General features: G+C 47.0%; 1 protein-coding gene across 4 annotated transcripts in view; it reads left to right on the forward strand.

Annotated features, from left to right (window-relative positions):
* Positions 1-20,326, forward strand: part of PTPRM (protein tyrosine phosphatase receptor type M) — an 893,280-nt gene that overhangs the window by 834,999 nt on the left and 37,955 nt on the right. For all 4 annotated transcript variants that reach the window (XM_066353181.1, XM_066353183.1, XM_066353180.1 and 1 more), the window contains one exon: positions 20,170-20,286. In XM_066353181.1, the coding sequence (XP_066209278.1) occupies positions 20,170-20,286 (117 nt within the window). The remainder of the gene's footprint in view (positions 1-20,169; positions 20,287-20,326) is intronic.

Here is a 20,326-nt window from a genome sequence, read left to right on the forward strand (position 1 = left end):
TTTCAGAGGCAGTGCTGAATCTTTTCTTTCTTGAACTGTCACTTTTACCTTTGATAGCTCTTTTTTTAATGTACGGGATATTTAAGATGGAGGCTTTGTAACCTGAGTAATTATAGTCCTAACTTTAATTTATACTTGTTCAACAAACACTCCTCTCCATTTCTATGTACTGTCTACCATTTCAATGATCATATTAGTGTGGATAATTCGAGCCTCACCTCCCTCCACAATTACCCTGGGCACTGCCACCCTTCACATCACATCCCCTCCCCCCAGCAAATTGCCCAAGAAATAAGGCACTAACCAAGCTGCCATCAGTAGAGAGGGACCCTCCAGAGAGCCCTCTGTGGCATCAGGCTCTTCTAGAAGATACGGCTCCTGCATGCCCCACTGAACCTTTGACGTTCTCTCTGCCAAAGCTCTCAGTTTCCCTCTATAAAAAGTTTTTTTTTTTTAAATCAACTAAAGAGCCTGATATCTTGTTCACACATTAACCCAAAGCAAGCTTTCTAACACCTTCTCAGCGCAATATAGCTAACATTTACTGATATACTTTCTGTATACCTGGCACTGAGAAATATGAAGATGTTTATATTCACTTGCCCTCAAAAAACATAGACTGTGGTAAGAGATAACCATGTAAACAGTCAGCTGTTATACATGAGGTCAGAATGATGAGAGCAGCAGTGAAGGGACCGAGTCTGAGGGGGGGAATCTCGGAGGACTTCGTGGAGAATGTGGTGAGCAGCTAGACTCAATAGGAGAAAACTTTATTTATTTATTTTGGGGTTTTTAATTTTTATTTTTGGGGGTTTTTTTTGGGTTTGTTTTTTTTTTTTTTTTTGCATTTTTCTGAAGCTGGAAACAGGGAGAGACAGTCAGACAGACTCCCGCATGCGCCCGACCGGGATCCACCCGGCACGCCCACCAGGGGCGACGCTCTGCCCACCAGGGGGCGATGCTCTGCCCATCCTGGGCGTCGCCATGTTGCGACCAGAGCCACTCTAGCGCTTGAGGCAGAGGCCACAGAGCCATCCCCAGCGCCCGGGCCATCTTTGCTCCAATGGAGCCTTGGCTGCGGGAGGGGAGGAGAGAGACAGAGAGGAAGGCGCAGCGGAGGGGTGGAGAAGCAAATGGGCACTTCTCCTGTGTGCCCTGGCCGGGAATCGAACCCGGGTCCTCCGCACGCTAGGCCGACGCTCTACCGCTGAGCCAACCGGCCAGGGCTTTTTTGGGTTTTTTTTGAAGTTGGAAACGGGGAGGCAGTCAGACAGACTCCCGCATGCGCCCGACCGGGATCCACCCGGCACGCCCACCAGGGGGCGGTGCTCTGCCCATCCGGGGCGTCGCTCTGCCACAATCAGAGCCACTCTAGCGCCTGAAGCAGAGGCCACAGAGCCACCCTCAGCGCCCGGGCAAACTTTTGCTCCAATGGAGCCTTGGCTGCGGGAGGGGAAGAGAGAGACAGAGAGGAAGGAGAGGGGGAGGGGTGGAGAAGCAGATGGGCGCTTCTCCTGTGTGCCCTGGCCGGGAATCGAACCCGGGACTCCTGCATGCCAGGCCGACACTCTGCCACTGAGCCAACCGGCCAGGGCAAGAGAAAACTTTAAATGGTAAGAATGAGATAACCCCCACTATGGGCGCAGGGGCAGATCAGTGAGAGTGAATGGCAGGCTGGGGAAGGAGGAGTGGCCTGGCGTGGCCGGGTGGGGGTGGGGGTGGGGGTGGGGTGTGGAGGGGGGCGCAGGCCTTACCAGTGGGGTGTGAAATGCCTTCCCCTCCCAGGAGTAAGCAAAGGCAGATGCAGGAGGTGGATGGTGTGTTTGTTGTAGTAGTAGGCACTGAGGGAGCGGATCATATGTTCTAATTAGTGTTGCTGATCTAACCTAATCTTAATAGTCATTGGATTTTACATAGAAAAGGTCACCGGTAAGCTTTTGCCTCAGTAGTTCCAGAGGAATGATCTACCCGAGTTCTTTGTTGGCTACAGAAACCGACTCAGACTAATTTAAGTCACAGGGAAATTGATCAGAAGACAATGAGGAGCTTAGCGTGTTGGTGTGAAGAATAAGGCTTACCACAGACAGGGGACAGGCGCCGAGTGCAGAGGGCCCCTGGGCGGAGGGGCCTCGCTGCCAGACTGTCTGCTCACGGTGCTGGTGCGGAGCGGATACGCACCAGCAGCGCCCGGCTGTTCGCCCCGTGCTCAGGAGTCAGGGAACAAGGACAGAGTATCCGACTCCTCGGGTTGGTTCCTGTGCTTGCCCCTTCCTGTCCAGGATCCTGATTGACAAGCCACCCCTTGGGGAAGCAGTTAATTCCCCCAAGGAAGTTTAGGATATATTAGGAAGGATGAATGATGAAGTGAAGCAGAGAGACCAGAAACCAACGTGCATTCACTACAGAGGGTGAGGACTGAAGGCAGTTTGCGGCTCAAGGCGAGTGTAGACAGTACAGATGTGTAGATGGAGTTTGAATTTGTCAGAAGCTTAGTTGAGAGAGGAAGAGAGAGAAACAGAGAAGTCTTGACAATCGAAGGATATTTTATTTTATTCTATTTTCCCATTGATTAGAGAGAGAGAGGGAGGAGAGCGGAAGGGAGAGACAGAAAAGCATCAATTCCCGGTTCCACTCAGCTGTTCTACGTAGTTGTGCCCTCACTGATTGCTTCTCGTGTCGAACCCACCACCTCAGTGTGCCGGGACAACGCGTCCCTGAGTCACCCGGCCAGCGCCCACGATCTAAGGAGAGTTAAAGGTGGAAGGCTTTTGAAAATGTTATGTGTTACAGAAAGAATCAGGAGGAAGGGAGAGGGTGGGACACTGGGAAGCAACCCCAGAGGGAGTGTGCTTCCCCGGGAGGCAGGAGGGCAGGGGCCAGGGGCACGAGACCCAGGAAGGGACATCTTTTCTGAGCCTGGAGAACAGAGAGAGATGAACATGCCGTTAGATAAACGTAATCAAAAGGCAAACAACAGACTTGCACTGGCCCCTGCCCGTGATGACCTCCGTGTTCCTGGTGAAGGTCAAGCCAGGCCGTGGGCTGAGAGACCGGGAAGTGGCTCTGCCAGGGGGGCGTCAGTAACACACGGGAGGGGTCAGCCTGGAGCAGGCGTGGCCTGCTGTTCTCTCGGACAGAGGGTGAGAACAGGGGAGACGTGAGCAAGGCCTGCTGATGGCAGCGGGATCTGGGTGCACGGGACCCTGGGACGACCAGGAGCCAGAGCAGTCACGGAGCCGACTCTGCTGTGGACAGGCATCCCCAACCAGGGCTGAGTGTGCGCAGTTCTAAGCAAACGGTCACCTCTGAGCCTTAGCTTACGCATCCCCCAAATGGAGCGGAATTGGATGAATGAACTCGAAAATTCCAAGTTCATGTGAAGAAGTTTTGCACTTGTTGTTTCCATTCTGGCTGTGCGTCCGCAGCCCTGGCGTGTCTGGCTACGCGTGGCCAGCGGAGCCTCCTGGCACTCCCTGTGACCGCTCTGGATACCAGCTGCGGGAAAAAGTACGGAGTCTGGGTTTTCCAAAGGGAACGAGTCAGTAAGAAGACGTGCGTGCACCTTCTGTAGGAGGTGGCCGTCCACTTCTGTCTCTTCTGCGCTACTGTATGCAAATTTTGTAGAAAATCTAGAGCAAAATATTAGTGTGCACGATTAGGTACCAACAAGATGAATTCTGTTGGCATTCTATCCGTATTTCATTTATACAGACCGTAGAAGATGCTCAGTCAATGATGTGTAGCCCTTCCTTTGACAATGAGCTAATCTGACTACAGTTAATTACAATTTTGAGAAAATACCTTCCTTTCAAAAGTACTCCAAATTGCTTACAACGATTCCCTGGTTTATCGGCTGGCACAGCCACACCTTCCAAGCAGATTTCTGTTTCTGGACCCGAGAGTCAGCAGTAGCACAGCTGTTTCCGGCCTGCTGCAGGGAGGGGCCTGTGGGGAGAGCAGGGTTCCTCTGGAGAACTCCCGCAGTCACGTCACAAGGACGTCGATGTTCTGTGTAACTGCAGTTGTGACCCTTGCATCTAGATGATCTCCCTGTGCGCAGAAATAGTTCTTTCACCCCTCCCCCCAAAAAGTCAGTAGTCATCATCATCACTTAATGTCCATCAGTACAATTTGGAGTGCAAATCTGTTTAATTGAAAGGTCAACTGTGGTATAAAGGGCATGCCAAAACAGATGCAATTGTAGAACAAATTCATTTAACTAGGAAGCATTTCACTGACTACCAAAGTGGGTGGTGATTTTGAAAAATGTGAGACTAGCCTGGCCAGGTGGTGGCACAATGGATAGAGCTTTGGTCTGGGCTGTAAAAGACCCAGATTCAAAACCCCAAGGTCATCAGCTTGAGCGCGGGCTCATCTGGTTTGAGCAAGGTTCACCAGCTTGAGCCCATGGTCGCTGGCTCAAGCAAGGGGTCACTCAGTCAGCTGTGGCCCCCTGGTCAAGGCACATATGAGAAAGCAATCAATGAACAACTAAGGTACCGCAACAAAGAATTTATGCTTCTCATCTCTCTCCCTTCCTGTCTATTTGCCCCATCTGTCCTTCTATCTGTCTCTGTCACCAAAAAAAAAAAGTGAGACTAAAGGGAAATAAATACTCTCAGAATAAAGCCAGGAGAAAACCACACAACTTTATTCTTCAGTCTTACTGAAGGCTTATTATTGTAAATTAATTACTAAGTATAACATTTTAAAGCTTAATGAGGTTCCTTATATAGAATTTTATATCTGTAATGCTAATCCCAGCTTCTTTCCACTTGATTCTTACAGTGCCCCTGCAGATAAATGGTGTGTGTGTGTGTGTGTGTGTGTGTGTGTGTGTACACATCCGTGCGTTTTGTAAGGCTAGCTACTCCCTCCCTCACCTTTCCTTACGTGGATAACCCTGTAACCATGTAAACAAGCGAGGTTCCTTTCCACTTCCACATTCCCTGTACCCGATAAAAGGTTCTTGCCAAATGTGTACATGTCACACACACCTTCACGCTCCTCGCTCACACACCTTCGCGCAGTTTTAGAAATGCTCTTTCCCTCGTTGGGAACAGCAGAGTGCCATTTGCTTTGCGCAGACTACTGTCCCTTTTCTTCTGAATTCTGCATGAGTTGTCCCAGTGAATTAATGAATTTCCTGGGGAGAGGCCGGGATCAGTCTCCTCTCTTTTTCTCACACCTCCTGTTTCTCTGCCGTTGTCAGTGTTAGAGGGCTGTTCATCTCTCTTGTGGCTCTTCTGATACACAGGAAACTAGTGAACTAGTTATCAGGTGGCCCACAGGAAACTAGTTAACTAGTTATCAGGTGGCCTCTCGGCTTCCTGCTGTTGAAGGCCAGAAAAACAGAAGAGAGGATCCTTTGCCTACAGCAGTTGTCCCCAACCCCTGGGCCACGGACCAGTACCGGTCTGTGGGCCATTTGATACCAGTCCACAGAGAAAGAATAAATAACTTACATTATTTCCATTTTATTTATATTTAAGTCTGAATGATGTTTTATTTTTTAAAAATGACCAGATTCCCTCTGTTACATCCGTCTAAGACTCACTCTTGACGCTTGTCTCGGTCACGTGATACATTTATCTATCCCACCCTGAAGGCCGGTCCGTGAAAATATTTTCTGACATTAAACAAGTCCGTGGCCCAAAAAAGGTTGGGGACCACTGGCCTACAGGACATTTACAACCCAAATGCAGAGGTCTGCCATGCAATTATATACAAGAAGGAACCAAATACCCTTGGGTACTGTTGCCCACCCCTCCAGACAACAGGCCTCTAAGAGTAAAGACTAGGGTATTTCATCTGTGAGTCCCAGAAGACTGGACACATAGAAAGTAGTAGAGTATTCAAAGAATGCTTTTTAAGAGTTGGCAGAATAAATTACAAAGGAACGTCTGAACTTGTGGAAAATAGCTTAGATATGTCATACACGGAAAACTTCTGTTACCACTCTTTCCAGCAATTTAAAAGGGTAGGGAGCCTGAATGTGTAGCAAATGGATAGGTGCGCCTGGGACAATGCACCAAAGCCTGAGAACTTTTATAGCAAAGCCCCGGTCCCAGTGGTAACTGCTTGGAAGTGCAGGTGGCTGCAGTGTGGGGTCATCTCAAAGCGGCAGCAGCGCCTCCTCCTCTGTTCTGCTCACATAAGCTCTTGAATATTGGGAGTTTCTTCCCCACTTTGCACGCTACAGGTATCTCCTGTTCTTGGATAATTTGCTGGAAAACAGTAAATGATGTCCTATCTTGTGTGCAGAATTCTATTTTCCCTTCTCTGCTTTCCACATCTGCTCACTTCATCGTCTGAGCCCTGCTCCGCCTCTCCCCAGAGACTGGAGGTTATCTGGCTAAGCAGATCTGTGTGGAAATGCTAGGAGCTTCCCCACAGAAGAGGGCCAGGGAGGCAGAATAACCCAGCAAGTGGGTTTTATAGTCTGACCGTAACTCCTTTCCGAGTAGCCAAGTGGCAGGACATCAGCATCTGTAGTTTGACTAAGTAAGGAGTTTAAGTAAAGGAGAATTCAGTTCAGTAGCTAACAGACAAATGAAATCAATGCCTTGCAGCATTTTCTCTGGAAGGATCTTCTGTCAGCTTAGGACCAGAGTAGGACAACGTCCCACGGCTCACACTGCTGCCCGTTTTCTGGAACCCAGTTTACAGCGATGACAACGTGGGGCAGCTGTGAATACTGCTCCGATGTAGAATACAATTAGAGAGCCCCCTGTGCACCTGACAAGACGGTGTCATGTAAATTGCTTCCTTCTCCTGTGAAACTCAGGATCAAGGAATATGCATTTGGGTAACATGATTTGGAAATTGTGGGGGTGCTGCTGGATTACAGAAGTGGACTGGTCACATGGCCAATAGTGAGTATAGTAACAAGTGAGCCAGCTACCAAGGAGGTCACTGGAATTACCTGCTGGGAGTTACTCAAAAGCAGAGAGCATCGGCCTAGCGTGCGGAGGACCCGGGTTCGATTCCTGGCCAGGGCACACAGGAGAAGCGCCCATTTGCTTCTCCACCCCTCTGCCGCGCTTTCCTCTCTGTCTCTCTCTTCCCCTCCCGCAGCCAAGGCTCCATTGGAGCAAAGATGGCCCGGGCGCTGGGGATGGCTCTGTGGCCTCTGCCTCAGGCGCTAGAGTGGCTCTGGTCGCAACATGGCGATGCCCAGGATGGCATGCGGGAGTCTGTCTGACTGTCTCTCCCTGTTTCCAGCTTCAGAAAAATGGAAAAAAAAAAAAAAAAAAAAAAGCAGCCAAGTCTGCCCAGGAGAAGCTAGGGGAGACCTGTGACAGGTGGTGGAGAGCACTGCCCACAGGAAGTATGAAGAGTAAGGGAGAAATAGATACTTCAAAACCAGACTGTCTACTATGAAGTAGAAACAGAACCCTTATCACTTAAATTCCAGATGAACAGAGAATTCTTTGTTGCAGAAAAAGTGTTACATTCCTCATCTCACAAAAGATAAGATTCTTTTCTGATATTGTAGGGTAGAGAGTTCAAAATCAAGAATGCATTTGTAGGACTTTTAATCCATTCGAGTGGTTGAATCACAGACCTCACGTACTTAGGACAGCTCACAAGACGCTCGGCAGGTGAGCTGTTCTTCAGTCTTCTGCTCTAGTTGGCCATTCCTGCGATAACGCAAAGAAGAGGGCACTGGAAGAGGTGAGGATGTGGCGCCTGGGGGTGCCTGTGCCTCTGGTTAGCTCATCTCTGCGCTTCCTTAACCCCTAGAGCCATGTACCTCCCCAAAGAGATGACTCGGATGGCATGCACCTCAGACTCTCTCAGGGGGATTTAATCCACATTAGTGTTTCTGAAATTAAACTCAATTGTCTTCCTAATCCTGGTAGCGATCATAAAGTGTGAGGATTTATATAAAAAGAATGTCTGGAGCGGCCCTGGCCATTTGGCTCAGCGGCAGAGTGTCGGCCTGGCGTGCGGGGGACCCGGGTTCGATTCCCAGCCAGGGCACATAGGAGAAGCGCCCATTTGCTTCTCCACCCCTCCTCCTTCCTCTCTGTCTCTCTCTTCCCCTCCCGCAGCCAAGGCTCCATTGGAGCAAAGATGGCCCGGGCGCTTGGGATGGCTCCTTGGCTGCTGCCCCAGGTTCTAGAGTGGCTCTGGTCGCGGCAGAGCAATGCCCCGGAGGGGCAGAGCATCGCCCCCTGGTGGGCAGAGCGTCGCCCCTGGTGGGTGTGCCAGGTGGATCCCGGTCGGGCGCATGCGGGAGTCTGTCAGACTGTCTCTCCCCATTTCCAGCTTCAGAAAAATAAAAAAAAAAAAAAAAAAAAAAAAAAAGGATGTCTGGAGCTCCATCCTGTGAACTGTTCCCTTCTTCATGGTAGAGGTGCTGACACAGGGGTAAGAAGGCACCCATGGTAGCTACCAGGAACAGAGGACGTTGTCCACATCTTCACTGATGTGGTGGGTCTTCAGACTCTCACAGTGCCTCTGCCATGGAGGCATTATTGTTACCCCAGTTTCCCAGATAATAAACAGAAGCTTTCAGAGGTTAAGAATCTGGTCCAAGATCGTGCAGCTAATAAATGTCAACCTCAGGACTGGGGCTCCAGCACCCCACTCCCAACCATTATGCTATATGATTTCCAAAGAACCTCATTCTAGAGCAGGCGTCCCCAAACTGCGGCCCCCTGACGCCATGTATCCGGCCCCCGCCGCACTTCCGGAAGGGGCACCTCTTTCATTGGTGGTCAGGGAGAGGAGCACTGTATGTGGTGGCCCTCCAACGGTCTGAGGGACAGTGAACCGGCCCCCTGTGTAAAAAGTTTGGGGACCCCTGGTCTAGAGTTATGCAGTCAGATCATTCCCAGACTTGCAATAATTTTGACAGCCAAGTGGTCTACTAACCCTCTTTTGAAAGAAAAGGGGGGGGGGGCTGAGGACTAGGATGTTCTGTGACTTGCAGAAGGTCACGTGACTAGACTGTAATGCAGCCCTAAGCCCTCCACGTGCTCACAGTCCTCTGTCCATTAGACCAGGCTGCATCGGCACAGGTTGGTTTTTAAGAGAAGTTGGAAAAATCTTTCTCAGTGGTCCTTAAAAATAAAATGTCATCCCTCTGACGAGAAGAGTATGTGTGTACGTGTGTACGTGCGTGCACGTGTGTGTGTGGGGAGCAGTGTGTTTCAGGAATGTTTCCGAGTCTGTAACAGTCTGAGAGGTCACGTCCAGGCGACCTGGGAGAAGGCCCAGCCCCTGAGTTCACAGCACTAGGAACCTCGAAGAGTACCTTTTCTGGTGTCACCCCGTTTTCCTTCTGCTGGCAACAGATGACAGCTGTCTGCGTAGCAGCTGGTTCCTCAGCGTCCCTGGGCGGTCCAGTGCTCCTGGCTCCCCGTGGCCCCGGCCACACATGTATTTCAGCATCCTACCCACACATGGCACGGAGCAGCCGTCCTGGCAGGACAGTGGCCCAGCTGCAGCCCCCAAGGTGGTTCCGGCGACTACGTGCACTCACACCCTTTAAAAATGCTGGTCCTGCAGAAACGCATTTCCTGCATTTGCCACTTCTTCTATACACTTTCTATCCCAGTACCTGTTATTTTATAACATAACACCAAAGGCGTTCATCCAGGATGGTACCAAAGCTTCTGGAGATCAGGAAAGGGGCCTGTCTCTCCTGCTCCTAGGAGGGCCTGTCCTTCCAGCCCCACCCAGCAGGGACCAGGGCCACTCAGCCTTCCCTGTATGCCCTCTGCAGCTTCCTCCGTGGAGAATGCCTCCCCTCTTCCTACTCATGGAGACCCACACTGTTTTTATGGCCTCATCTATAGCACAGTCTCTCTGGTGAAGCTTTGAAGCTCTTCCCTTAGAATTAATGTTCTTCTGACTTCCAACACAAGTTTTCATTTTGTTAATTTTAGCAAACATACTTATGCCAAGCATGTTCTACGTACGGTCTTAACAAATAAGAATTTAGTTCATCTTCATAGCTCTATATCAGTGGTTCTCAACCTTTCTAATGCCATGACCCCGCAATACAGTTCCTCATGTTGCGGTGACCCCAAACCAAAAAATAATTTTGGTGGCTACTTTATAACTGTAATTTTGCTACAGTTATGATTCAGAATGTAAATACCTGATATGCATTATGTATTTTCCGATGGCTTTAGGTGACCCCGCTGAGGTCGCAACCCACAGGTTGAGAACCGCTGCTCTATATGATCCCCATGCCACAAAAGGAAAAATTGAGCCACAGAGAGGTTAAGGAACATGCCCAAGGTCACACAGCTAATCAAAGGGGCCAAACTCTGAACCCAGCCATTGTGGCTCTAGGGAATGTGTTTCTGACCACTAAGCTCGCCTCTTGTTCTTCCCAGAGGTAGGTTTGTGGTTTATACATCTGCCTCTTCAGGAGTATTAGAACCATAACTCATTCCTCTCTGGACCCAAGCAATGCCTAAGCTGAGTCCTACTCACATGGGCCCCCTCGTGGTCTGAATGACCGGTGGACAGCTTGGACACCATGCACTGAGCTCAAATACAGACTCTGCCACAGCACAGTCCTTACGTTAATCCTTGAGCTCTTCCAGTCCTGTCTCTTAGCCTCTGCCAGCTTCTGATTATGTCTTTATAAATAGGAGTGATACTATTGCCCTCCACAAAATTAGTGTGACGTGGCATGTAGTCAGATAATATTAGGACTTATATTGATTGTGTGTGTGTGTGTGTGTGTATTAATCTGTCATTGCACAAAAGATTTCCAAAACTCTTTCAGAATAATCTTTAAAATGTGACATACTTTTCTTTGTTCTCAGTAGTTGGCAAATCTCCCCTCTTTGGCAAGAGGACTTATATTTGGGGGATGGTTAAAGGTCAAAGCCAAATCTATTGAGTAAGGTGAGAAGCAGGCAATCCGGATGAATGTGTTTCCTCAAAATGCTGGTGCTTTATGACTTAGCTGGGCAGGAGCCTTTCATCCACTGAGGTAAGAGAGAAGAATAACAGGATCAATTTCTTGGGTGGTCTGTAAGATGACGAGTAAATTCCACAAGAGGTATCAGGCCACATGTTTCCTGACAGCTGATGAAAACAACTATTATAGATAATGGATGTGACCTTGTGTGTATTGTAAGTGTTCTATGTCCATCAATGAACAATATTAACAAATAGATGCAACTGGAAGACCAGATAGAAAACCAGAGGCCATGTGGGAGGGACTTCAGGCAAGAGCCCCGGGTGTGAACGCTGGGCTCACTCAGGCTGCACAGTGATTTTCCCAAATTCAAACTACGCAGACCTTCAGAAGCTCTTGATTTTGTGTCAGATTTGAAATAGGCTTCAAGGATAGTGCCCAGGGCTAAATGAAACGGGCCTGAGAGGGAGGAGCTGGGCATTGTAAGCCAGGTACTTACAGAGAGTCTTTCCATATATTACTTCATTTCCACAACTTCCCTTCGAAATCAATGCTATCACCCCATATTATGAGTGACAAAACTGAGGCTGGGGTATAAGTCACAAGTTAGCAAGAATATAAAAAAGAAAAAGAGCAAATGCATTTCCATCCTCTTCACACAGAGACCAAAGCCACATGTATTTTCAGGGTATTTACATAAGTGAATGTTTTTATTGCTGTGAGAGCACTGTAAAAAAAAAAGAATTCGAATACAAGGAATTTGTTCTCTGGAAACCTTACCTGCAGCTGCTCGCCAGGCCTCGGTGACTTCACCTTGGGGCCAGCGGCCCTTTTGCTCTTGCTATCGGGTGTCACCATCAAAGCTGTGCTCAGCTGGCCCTCAACACTTCTATTAATAGAACTGTAGTCATTTTTTTTTTGGATGTCTCTTTTTAGGGGAGGGAGAGAGAGACGGAAAGAAAGTGAAAAAGAGAGAGATTGTTGAAAGCCCCTTGAGGAATCAGAACTCCCCACAGTGACTTTGTTTCTCCCCTCTCTCTACCCCTTTAAAATAACACTTGTTAGATTACACTTGGTGGGCCCAACTGAAGAGCTAATATTCAGTTCCTTAATCCTTCTCAACCAGGGGTTTCTTTTTTTAATTCAGATGTTGAATTTAATAGGGTGGCATTGATCACTGTGAGTAATGGGTTTCAGGTGAACATCTCCCCGGCATCGGAACTGTTGAGTGTTTTCCGTGCTCATCACCCAGAGTCCACTCGTTTCCGTCACCATATATCTGTCCCCCCTTATCCCTTTCCTGGTAACCACTTCACTTTTATCTATGTCCATGTCTCTCAGTTTTATATCCCACCTCTGTGTGGAACCATGTAGTTCTTAGTTTTTTTCTGATGTACTTATTTCACTCAGGTCCATCCATGTTGTCATGAATGGCAGTATGTCATCATCTCTTATGGCTGCATGGTATTCCATTGTGTATACATACATATGTACCACATCTTCTCTATTCAATCCCCTATTCCATGTCTTGGCCACCATGAGTAATGCTGCAATGAACATGGGGTTGCATGTGTTTTTGCGTATGAATGTTTCCAAGTTTTTTGGATACCTAGTAAAGGGATTGCTGAGTTATATGTTCATTTTATTCTTAATTTTTTGAGGAACCACCATATTGTCTTCCTTCACAACTGTACCAGTTTACAGTTCCCACCAGCAGTGAATGAGGGTTTCTTTTTTTTCCACAGCCTCTTCAACACTTGTTATCACCTGTCCTGTTGATAACAGCCAATCTAAGATGTGGTATCTCATTATAGTTTTGATTTGCATTTCTCTCATAGTTAGCGAAGATGAACATTTTTTCACATATTAGTTGGCCGTTTGTATGTCTTCTTGGGAAAAGTGTCTATTCAGGTCCTCTCCCCATTTTTTATTGTATTGTTTACTTGTTTCTTGCTGAGCTTTGTGAATATTTTATATATTTTGGATATTAACCCCTTATCAGAGCTGTTGTTTGTGAATATCATCTCCCATTTGGTTGGCTGCTTTTTTGTTTTGTTGTCAGTTTTTTCTGCTCTGCAGAAGCTTTTTAGTTTTATAGAGTCCCATTCATTTATTTTTGCCTTTAATTCCTTTGCCTTTGGGGTCAAATTCATAAATAGTTCTCTACAACCTAGGTTCATAAATTTAGTACCTATGTTTTCTTCTTTGTAATTTATTATTATCAATATTTCAGATCTTACATTTAGGGTTTGATCCATTTTGAATTAATTTTTGTGCCAGAGGACAAACTGTAGTCAAATTTTATTCTTTTATATGTGGCTTTCCAATTTTCCCAGCACTGTTTATTGAAGAGATTTTCTTTTCTCCATTGTGTGTTTTGGGCTCCCTTGTTAAAGGTTATTTGTCTAAATATATGTGGTTTTATTTCTGGGCTCTTGATTCTGTTTCATTGGTCTATGAACACTCTGCTCCCCCTTAGTGTCTATTTTCTGTCAATACCAAGCTGTTTTGATTATCGGGGCTCTATAGTATAATTTGAAGTCAGGTAGTGTGATGCCTCTGGCTTCATTCTCTTTTCTCAGGATTGTTTTGGCTATTTAGGGTGTTATAAGACTATAAAGTCCCATACAAACCTGGTGAGTTTTTGTTCTATTCCTTTAAAAAATGAGATTGGAGATTTTAATGGGGATTGCATTAAATCTGTATATTGCTTTGGGTAATATGGCCATTTTAACTACATTGATTCTTCCAATACATGAACATGGAATATTTTCCACTTCATTGTGTCTTTTTCAATTTCTTTTAATAATGCTTTGTAGTTCAGTATATAGGTCCTTCACATCCTTTGTTAAGTTTATTCCTAGGTATTTTATTTTCGTTGTTGTAATTGTAAAAGGAATTTTATTTTTAAGTTCCTTTTCTGCAGTTTCATTGTTGGTGATCATGGATTCCTTAATCCTTGGACCTCTGCCTGTAAACAGACCTTCACAGCCACCCCAGGCTCCTCCCTGGAGCTGCTGGATGATGGCCTGGAGGCACCAGCAGACACATAGTGACTTGTGATCGATGGCCAAAAGGAGTGACAGTTTCAGAGTGTGCCTCTATTCCCCTTGCCCCTCCACTCGCACGCTGGCTCTCACCCCCAGAAGGGCAAGGGAAAGTCATTTCCAGTCTTCCTACTGGGCAGCTGTTCTGAAGATGGACCTGGGAAGACTAAAGAAAGGATAACAGGCCTTGAGTTCCCTCCTCACTAAGTGCCCAGTGCCTGGAGCCCAGCCTGGGTCTGCCGCCCCTCCGTCCGCACCATCTAGCTCATTTCCTGAAGCAGGTCGCTGGCCTCCCTGGGCCTGTCCTTTGTGTCTTCATTTTAGGACAGAGGAAATGGAAGGGAGAAGAGGGTGGTAAGCAGCCCGGGCCAGCTCTCCGCTCTCAGGCCAGTTACTAGCCCTCCCTGAGCCAGGAACGGAGGCCCTAGTTGTGAGAATGCAGTGGATCCAAACAGTGAAATCCAAGCATGAAAGGCTTGTCTATGGCATTTGGAATGATCCTGAAAATGAGTGTTTGGAAACTGGTGGTCTCTGTGATGCCTCACAGCTTCATTTAATACGACTCTCCTCCCCACACATCACAGACACCGTTTCCCAAGTTCTGCTGGCGGCTCATCAAACCACCCTCGTGGAGAGTGGCCTGCTGACCACTCTCTTGAGCAGGCATCCCCAAACTACGGCCCGCGGGCCCCATGTAGCCACCTGAGGCCATTTATCCGGCCCCCTGCAGCACTTCCAGAAGGAGCACCTCTTTCATTGGTGGTCAGTGAGAGGAGCACTGTATGTGGCGGCCCTCCAATGGTCTGAGGGACAGTGAACTGGACCCCTGTGTAAAAAGTTTGGGGACCCCTGCTCTTGAGTCTTCTCGGTCCCTGGAATAAGGTTGTAGGAAAGAGGTTTAAAGGAAGTGCTGGAGTCCCCTTTGTTTTGTTTTTACCGTGTCCTCCCCAAAACCATGCACAGCCAGCGATGCTCAGTTACCCTCCCTCTTCTCCAGAAAGCCCTGCCTCACTCTGCTCCCCCTTAGTGGGCCCCTTGCCCTCAGAAGTCCTGCAGTCACCTAGAGTCCAGATCCCACAATGATCACTTAATAAAAATAAGAATTTCCACTTTGTGAGCACTTACCATAAGCCCACACGGAGGCAGATGATTGAATTGTGTTACATGATTTAATACAGTGGTTCCCAAACTCACCTGTCCTCAGGGGTGGCCTGGGCGCTACAAGAAACTATGGCTACCTCTGCCTCACCCCAGAAAATATGATGTACTTGGTTCTGAGCTTTGGAATTTAATACCCCCCCAAAATATTCTAATATGCAGAATTTGGTAACCCCTGACTTCATCTTAGATCACCTTGAGATAGGAACTAAAATCAGCCCCCTCTTTACAGATGAAGAACTATAAGCAAACTTGAGTGGCTTACCCAAGCTCACATCAGCCTTAAGGAGAACTAGACTTTGCAGTCAAGTTTTGTCGTATATATCGTTACTACTCAAAGTGTGGCCCAAAGGCCAGCAGAGTAACCTGGCAGCTGGGTTCAAATGCAAATGCTGGGACCCACAGCCTCAGACCTCAGGAATTAGAAGCCCCTGGGGCGGGCGCTGGGGTGGCCACACGAGCCCTGTGGGGGACTCTGCTGCCTGCCAAGTTTGACAACCACGAGATTCCGGGCCGCCCTGAGTTCAATGATGAGCTGTCAGCCTGGGGAGCCGCAGCCCCAGCTAGCGGGGCTCCTTGGCTTTATTGTATGTGGGCTCATCTGGGCTGCAGTCAGAATGATCCCCCTCAAAGAATCTTTTTCAGAGGCCCTGGCCGGTTGGCTCAGCGGTAGAGCGTCAGCCTGGCGTGCGGGGGACCCGGGTTCGATTCCCAGCCAGGGCACATAGGAGAAGCGCCCATTTGCTTCTCCACCCCCCCCTCCTTCCTCTCTGTCTCTCTCTTCCCCTCCTGCAGCCACGGCTCCATTGGAGCAAAGATGGCCCGGGCGCTGGGGATGGCTCCTTGGCCTCTGCCCCAGGCGCTAGAGTGGCTCTGGTCACGGCAGAGTGACCCCCGGAGGGGCAGAGCATCGCCCCCTGGTGGGCAGAGCGTCGCCCCTGGTGGGCGTGCCGGGTGGATCCCGGTGGGGTGCATGCGGGAGTCTGTCTGACTGTCTCTCTCCGTTTCCAGCTTCAGGAAGAAAAAAAAAAAAAAGAATCTTTTTCAGGCAGTTAGAAATTCTGGAGTTATTCTGCTTTCTGTACTGTCTCATGTTTGTGAATTCTAAAGCCAACAATGACCCCCCTTTGGAAGCAGGGAGCGCACCACCCCACCCTGCAGGCACACTCTCAGGGCACACAGCGGGGCTCACAGCAGGAGCCCGACTGATGGCCCAATGGAACCAGCACGGGGCTCCCAGGTACTGAACCTGGTCAGGACCTCCCTTCCTGGGACAAAAGCTGTCGCCTTAGGATTAGACTGTGCAGGAGGCACAGCCTCTACTAGATCTGCAGGTAGCACTGGGCTGCAGAAAGCGGCCAGACCTGGCCACCAGCAGAAGGGAAGAGTGTCTGGTTTGTTTATGAACCATGAAAGCACTGGTCTTAACATCTCTGTATGTAGACCTGGAAGCCAGGAGGCAACTCAAGCCCCAAACTCCTAGGCATGGAGAATCTGCATCCAGAAAGAAGCATGCATTTCTCCTCCTCCTCCTCCTCCCCCTCCTCTTTTCTCTTTTTTTTTTCTTTTTTTTTTTAAAGCAAAAATAATAACTTGACACAAATCCAAGCGGTTAAAACAAAAGATGCTAAAAGGAACCCAATTTAGAAAAGTTTTTAGTAGGCCAAAAACAGATGTGGCAAACCATTCAGGATGTTCCGGGAGATGAGAGGGGGAGGGCGAGACTGGAAATGGCCCGTCCGCCTTTCCTGGGCCCGCCCGCACAGGCGAAGGCTCGGTCCATAAACATGTTCTGGAAGGAAGCAACCCCAAGGCTTCCTTCCTCTAATCACCACTCATTTTAGGCAACTGGGAGGCGCGGAGTTAACGTCTTACCGAGCGTTTTGGAGCAGATTGGGTTTCTTTTCTTAGTTCACTCTCTTTGTTGAGAGAGCAGAGGCACCTGTGTCTCAGGGGCGTGGCAACCTCGGCTAGCGCAGCCGCTTCCAGCCACGGACGGGAGGGGGCGCCCGGCCGCATCTGACTGAGGAGGGCGCAGGAGAAGCAGATTTAACAGGGAACCTGAGATCACTCAAGGAAATTGGAAGAACAGCCTCAAAGAGAACTCAGCCTTACATACATTGCAGGGGCTTTGGCTTTTCCTGACTCCAAGCCTTTGAAACGCCACACATATTTACTGAGAATTGGGGTAGCGGGTAAGAAAGTGATATATGCCCTATATCAGTTGTACCCTAATAAAGTACTTTTGTTAGATAAGTTACACCTAGTATATCATAGGTTGCAGGTGTGGGTGGGTGTGTTGAGGGTTTTTGAAATGTATATTCATTCCATCAAAAATTGTTTAATTTTAGAAGTGCACATCTATGCTTTATTTGTAATTTTTATATCTATCCACTACACCGGGGGTCGGGAACCTTTTTGGCTGAGAGAGCCATGAACGCCACATATTTTAAAATGTAATACCATGAGAGCCATACAACGACCTGTGTACGTTACACATTATCCACTAAAAATTTGGGTGTTGTCCCGGAGGACAGCTGTGATTGGCTCCAGCCACCCACAACCATGAACATGAGCGGTAGGAAATGAATATATGAGAATGTTTTATATTTTTTAAATTATTATTTTTTTATTAAAGATCTGTCTGCGAGCCAGATGCAGCCATCAAAAGAGCCACATCTGGCTCGCAAGCCATAGGTTCCCAACCCCTGCACTACACTCTGCTTGCATAATTAAATTCACAAGAAGGTAAAAACAAGTCCCCCAATATAGAGGACCATAGAAGCATCATTTTTAATTAGCATTGTGAAAGTAATTAGACATTCAATTATGAAATTAGGGTTGCTATCAAGTTAGACGTCTTCACAAATATATGTGCTCTGACTGATTTGCTATGAATCCAGGAAAGGAACTGGAGAAATGATAACTCTCTCTTATTTTGGACTAGTTTAGATCCAAGGTGTAAATCTTTGAGATATTATGGATAAACCATAACATGTATAAGTATTTATACTTTGTAAAGTCACAGATAATATTCTCATGGAAAAAACAATGAATCCCAATGGAAACTAAAAATTTGTCCAGGGCAGGGACCATCTTTGTCTTATGCTGCACTATATCTGCAACTACTGGTGTGTCTGGCTGACGTTCTGCCAAGTAACAATAGTAAGACTCACCTAAAAGCTCACTGAATCAGCTGCCAGACACTTTCATAGGGAAGCAGGTAAGACAATGGTCAGCCAGTACCGCCCTGGAAGCATTAGAGGACCAAGGTGCTAGGCATTCTGGGAAAGATCACCTCGGTTCATATTTCTTTTTGTGAACTTTCCTAATCTGAGATTTTCCTTTCTATACTGACGCTATGATTTTCGCCATACAATTCAGTTCTACATGTATCTATTTCATATTTAATGTGTATGGGACATAATGATGGATGTTGCAGGATTTGCAGAAATAAGCAATACAATTGCATGCTCGCAGGTATAAGCATGCATCAAGCATCCTAGCAAAACACACACATTTCATCAGAGGATTGAAAAGAAAAAAACTCACATCTATAAAGGAAAGACTTTGAACGAGTGTGGCATCTGAGACATACTGTGAAAAAGGATAGGATTTTTAGTTGGAAATGTATGGGTGTGAGGAGAACATTCTAAACAGTGTGAGTAGGAGTCGGGATTATCTGGATCATGAGGGCTGTTCGGGGCTCATGCAAAACCACTTGTCTTTGAACAGAGGCGGATAAAAAGGAGAGTAGTAAAAGATAAGGATAAAAATGGTAGTTGTGGCCAAATAAAAAAGATTCTTTCATGCTGGAGCAACTGTAATTTCTATTTAATTTCATGAGCAACAGATGAAAATAGAAGCTCATTGAGCAGAGCAAGTAAATGCCGTTAGCATTCCCCTTTGGAAGAGCTTTTCTGGTAGTGGTGTGAATAGATTGTTCATGCAGGAAGTTAGCAGAGCGTGAACTAAGATTGTGACAAAGGGAATAAAAAGTTAGAAAACTAATTTGAGCGATATTTTAAAACGTCTTACACTTAGCAGCTGGTTGGGTTTTAGAGCGGAATCACTGATTTTGTGCCTGGGTAACGGGGAATTGTACCGTCGTTAACATAAAGAATGAAGAGGAAAGTAGTCGATGTGGGACAAAGGATTCTCTTTTAGGCGTGCTGCCTGCTGGCAGGAACTCCGAGGGAGAAGCCTACAGAAGAAGTTAGTCATCAAATTCAGCACTTGGAGAAACAGGGCCAGGGGTAGAGGTTTATCCATGAAGAAGTGTTGGCAGGAGCGGATAAAGTTGCCTGGACTTCAGGACAGAGAGGAGAGAGGCCTGAGGACAGCTCCCTGGCCCCGCCCAGCCTCCTCCTGCTCTTCCTCCCTCCCAAGCTTTTGCTGAAGTCTGCAAGAGCTACAGGACAAAAAAAAAAATTTTTTTTTTACTAGAAGAGGCCAAGTCTAACAAATTTCTTCCACCTGAAAAACCCTTCGATTAGAGGCTTCCAGTAATATGGAAAGACTGTCATATTTTGCCAAGTTTTGTATGTTGACTTTACTTAAATTAAAATGACTCCGTAATTATAATTTGGGAAAACCACATAGCTACTTCCTTTTTCAGAAAAAGAAAATCTCCAATCTTACTGTTGGTTTTGATTTCCTGCTCACTCCTTCTCAAAATTGTTCACTTGATTCCTGAAACTAGAAGGGATTTAAAATTCAGAGGAGCTAAAATATTGCAAACTACCTTTTACAGTTTATTTTTCCAGGCCATTCCCTAAGCAGAGATAACAGGAAATGAATGGTGAACTGGAATAGTTGCAGTATAGGTACAATTTCTTAACTTTAGACCATTTTCCTAGGCTTACTCCACCCATAACTCAAATTTTGTCTTTCTTCTGGGGACAAAAGAAAAGCACATATGATTTTTAAAAAATAAACCTTGTTCTGTAGTGTACAGTTTAACTTCTGTTTCTGTGTGTAAATTTTATCCTATAAATCATACTCTGACCCATCATTTGAGGAACTAAAAAAAGAAAAACCCTAAACTCTTTATGTGCTTTGTGTTTTTTAAAGGTCAAATGCTGCAAATACTGGCCAGACGACACTGAGATATATAAAGACATTAAAGTTACCCTAATAGAAACAGAACTACTGGCAGAATATGTGATAAGAACATTTGCTGTTGAAAAGGTAAGTCTTCACACTGTGGACTTTGAAAAGCCATGGTCAG

This window comes from Saccopteryx leptura, chromosome 11 (genome assembly GCF_036850995.1).
Source record: "Saccopteryx leptura isolate mSacLep1 chromosome 11, mSacLep1_pri_phased_curated, whole genome shotgun sequence".
Classification (NCBI taxonomy): domain Eukaryota; kingdom Metazoa; phylum Chordata; class Mammalia; order Chiroptera; family Emballonuridae; genus Saccopteryx; species Saccopteryx leptura.